This window comes from Mycteria americana, chromosome 6 (assembly GCF_035582795.1).
Source record: "Mycteria americana isolate JAX WOST 10 ecotype Jacksonville Zoo and Gardens chromosome 6, USCA_MyAme_1.0, whole genome shotgun sequence".
In the NCBI taxonomy this organism is placed as follows: domain Eukaryota; kingdom Metazoa; phylum Chordata; class Aves; order Ciconiiformes; family Ciconiidae; genus Mycteria; species Mycteria americana.
Window position 1 is genome coordinate 34,236,959 of NC_134370.1, and position 4,093 is coordinate 34,241,051.

General features: G+C 39.3%; 1 protein-coding gene across 1 annotated transcript; it reads right to left on the reverse strand.

Moving 5' to 3' along the window:
- Positions 1 to 280: 280 nt before the first annotated feature.
- Positions 281 to 2,823, reverse strand: LOC142411942 (rho GTPase-activating protein gacY-like). Its single transcript, XM_075506605.1, has 3 exons — positions 2,692 to 2,823; positions 2,282 to 2,491; positions 281 to 468 (listed from the first exon to the last, which is right to left on the reverse strand). The coding sequence occupies exons 1-3, from the start codon at positions 2,714 to 2,716 to the stop codon at positions 281 to 283; spliced, it is 423 nt and encodes a 140-aa protein (XP_075362720.1). The 5' UTR covers positions 2,717 to 2,823.
- Positions 2,824 to 4,093: the final 1,270 nt, after the last annotated feature.

The window sequence follows — 4,093 nt, forward strand, 5'->3', positions numbered from 1 at the left end:
TGGCTAAGAAAAGAGGAGTAGTTGTCATTAAACAGCTCTCCATTCCTCATGCTTCTTCTCTTTCAGACGGTTTCTTACTTGAGGCTGGCCCCGTACAGTCAGTGCCTAACAAGATGAAGGTGGTCAGCCAGCTCAGAATGTCACATCTGCCCATAATATACTATGTAAACATTTAACTGCCAAAATGCTGCACTTACTATGGGACGTACAGTTATGTCAGAAAGCCTCGTTGTAAAGTGTGATCTAGTAGTACTATTTAAGGTAGCTACATAGAGAGTACTCACTTGAAAAGAGCAGGTCCAAACACAATGGCTAGGTTTTCCAGAGTCATGAAATTCACTGCACTGTACGTTGCTACCTTTAACAGGAAAGCAGACAGGAACTGAAGAAGGTTTTGATGGGCTTTGGGCAGGCAGCTGAGCAACTGCCTCAGGTTCTCTATGCATTCTGTTGTGTGGATTTTGTGCTCTAGAGGGGGGGAAAAAGTTATTACATAGATATTCCTAGTAATAACACAATTTCATCATAGGCATTATTATAGATCTGAGAAAGAGGGAAGGTTTTAAAATATATTAGAGCAAAGTAAAGAATAAATATGTCCTAAACAAAGAATTTGTACACTAAATTGTGACAACAATTTTCACATATATTAATATTTAAAGTACCATAGATTTTCCACATATTGGGTTTTATATACACTGTTTCTGCTGTTCTTCCTGTTATGACAGAATCATCTAGCACTTGCTGTTTTTTTAATGGAATTGCAGGCAGTAGTCATGTACCTGAATCCTTAAAGCTGCCTTTAAAGATGATACAAGACTGTCAACCTTGACTGTCCCCAGAGATTTTACACATGCTGCATGATTCTCGTTAAGAGGAACAAGAAAATGTACCCTTTCACCCCCCATCATCTTCATTTCCTGACTAATTGGTAGCTCTCAGTCTCAAAACATTTTTGCTCTATAAATATGCAACTGTAGTTACACAAGAGATGCTTTAAAATCTAAATTGGGGATACTTAGCAATTTTTTTTGTTTTTCATTCTTCAAAGAAGAGTTACGAGGCAGAAAATGGGTTCACAAACAACTCTATTTGATCAGCAGTTCAGAATTAGTATGATAAAGTCTCCTGGTTATTAGAACTGAGGTGACAGTACTGCTCAATAACTGGCAGTGGATGCTCAAATTTGCCATAGATCACCAGGACACATCTGCGTAGCTTTGACATCATGAATAGCAAATCATGCCCTAAAGGGCAATTTTAGCCCTAAAAAGTACATTTCATAAGGGCCAAGACCCATGTTGCTCAACCTATTAATGAGAGATATGGAAAAGGGGATAGAGAGGGGAAAAAAAAATAAAATTTAAAAAAAAAAAAAGAACAGCAAGACTGTTCAGGGTAGTCAAAACAAGGTTCTTGCAAAAACCTGTAGATCTTTCAGCACAGACTTTCATGGTTGATGAAAATGACTCCTTTCTCTTTTTCTCCTTTCTTTTTTTTCTTTTTTGTAAACATGTACATAACTTGGCATTTAGCAGATGAAGTTTGAACAAAAGCAACCTGCAATCTAACGCACAAACCCCACTTATTTGTATGCAAACACCTGAATTAGATATCACTCAAAATCACCGGGCAGAATCATCTGAAGGCATTAGCTCAGCCATTATAGACAGGAATAGGGAACCAGAGAGTGTATTGCTGTAGGTACTCAACTTAGCTTTGTACTTTGAACTCTTCATGCTTCTCCACACAAGGAGAAGCGTGCTGTCCAAGGAGACAGCATGCTTCCATGGACAACATGCTGTCCAAGGAGACTATAAGAAAGCTAGTAAAAAGTACTAAATAGGAACAGGGATGTACAAAAAGGCTCCTGTACAAGGGAAGGTTAAATAGAGAAAGAGGCTCCCTAAAGAGAGAAGTGAGGCAGTGGCTATATAAAGGCACAAGCAGCATTATGATGGTGATTAGAATAAAAATAAAAATGTTATCCCAGTAACAAGTAAGGTATCCAATTTAAAAAGAAAGCATGCAGAAGAGGTACTTTCTCAAAGAATACAGGATTGGATTGCAGAATGCCTTGCCACAGGACATTGGCAAAAGCCTTAATGAATTAAAAAAAAAGACTATAGACAAGTTCATGGAAGACTGGTCCATCAAAAGCAATTAAACATCAGTCTCGGGTTAAGGAAACTTAAATCCTTGCTTATAGGAAGGTGCAACGAACACATTATCTGTCACTGTCAGAGGAAGGACAGCAGCTTGGAAGGTGCCCATTCTGTACCTTGGAAAGTTTTTAGCAAGCTAGAACAGATGTTGTCTGGAAAAACAGCCACTGGCAGTTCTTTCAGAAAAAGTTTCAGGAGACTGGCCACAGAATCAACATCTCCATCATTAATAAGGTCTACTTTTTCTCCTTGATTGTATTTCTGCTTCAATTCCTTGATTTTATTTACTGAGCCACTGATTCGAAATATACCGACATGCTCCAGGCCTGTTTAAGAAGAAATATGAAACAGTAAGCAATGGTTGCATTACCATGCCTGTGTGATAAGAACTGGATCTCAAAAAGCAAGAACTCCTCTAAGAAAGCATAATTGTAAAAAGAGACTTTTCAGCAGTTACAGCTGAAAAGTACAGCTTAAACAAATAACAACAGTTTTCAGAGACCAACCAGGGAAAACATGAACTTACCAAATACTTCTAGATACTCCACCATCTGTGTCACAAGAAAAGGAACTCCACATTGCTTTGCATCCTGTATGAGGGTTTCCAGAGGAACACCAAATGTGCTTCTTTCTCTGCTGAACTGTAGATCTGGTGAGACTTTATTTGTTGTGTGCCTGACTTGAACAGAAGATAATGATTTCTGGGGAATAAAAACAGGCAAATGATAAGCAGAAACTGGTTTTTATTATTTTAAGGTCCAGTGGTCTACATCTTAGGTAAAATTATTGTCCTCGTTATAGTGTCTTAGTACAGATTTTACTTCTACTGCATGTTCTTAAAATACTAGTATCATTCTCCTTCTGTAGAGCTGAGACAGGACCTGTGACAGGGTAAATCCTAATAAAACCCATTCACACCTACATTCAGAGAAAATGGGGCTCCAGGTCAAGGCAGATGCCCTGTTTAGGGCAGGGAGGGGTTGCTAAGCCCCTTCCTCAAGAAGAGCCCCAACAGTCAGGAAAAAGGCTGACCGAGTGCTAGTGCACAGCCTTCCAGCCCCGTGAAAGCTGTGAATTTCTACCCAATTCACAAAGATAAAAAAATGCAAGAGGCAAATGCAGAAGTCCAAACTGGGAACACCCAGATTTACCAGTTCTGCATCAAGAATATTTAGACAGTATCTGCATTTCTTTTTAAAGGGGGATTTTAATTTTTTGTAGCATCATCCCAACACATTCTAAAAATAGCCTCTTCTTCAATGTTTTTATTACTGTGTTTTCAGAGGGAAAAAGGAAAGACTTTCCTACAGATTTGTAGCTGAACCGCTACAGAAAAGCTGTTTTTCAGCTCATAACGCACACACCTTCAGTAAAGCTGCAAGCCAGAGCTCTGCGAAGCCGCGCTGCCATGGTGAATGCACACAAACACTCACTGAAACACCTAGACCTCATTTTGCTCTTTCACTACATATGCAAGCTTAGAACGCGATGTTAATGCTAAAGCATTAATAACCACCTAAAAGGAACCAATATCAGCATGTATCAAACGTATTTTACAGCATTTTTATAGACAAGCTGCAAGATGTTAAAAAAAGCCTCTAAAGTATCTATGATATATTACTCTAAATACCTCCTCTTTCCCTCCTCAGATGCAGCAGTTGGGTTGGGGGAAGAAGCACAGCCTTCTCAGAAATAAGAAAGGATATAGGAAAGGACTCAGGAAGCCAGATTTAAGTTCACTTACACAAATTGAAAGGGAGGCACTTGCTCCCATATTAGACTGCAGGAGACCGTCAGTATTTCAGCTGTGCTGCTCAGAAGACACCGTCACCTTTCTTCCCTTCACAAATCCATGCAGTCTGGCCAAAGCTAACTGCAGCCATGGGGCTGTTCCTCTGTAATTAACTTATCGTAGCATAATTGCTAGG

Bases quoted from the DNA above. Each gene is read 5' to 3' on its own strand.
- LOC142411942 (XM_075506605.1), bottom strand. From the start codon at position 2,716: ATGGTGGAGTATCTAGAAGTATTTG. The intron at 2,492-2,691 runs GTAAGTTCATGT...CTTCTTAAACAG, and splicing joins GGAGTATCTAGAAGTATTTG to GCCTGGAGCATGTCGGTATA. The intron at 469-2,281 runs GTACAGAATGGG...CCCCCCCTCTAG, and splicing joins CTTGCTAAAAACTTTCCAAG to AGCACAAAATCCACACAACA.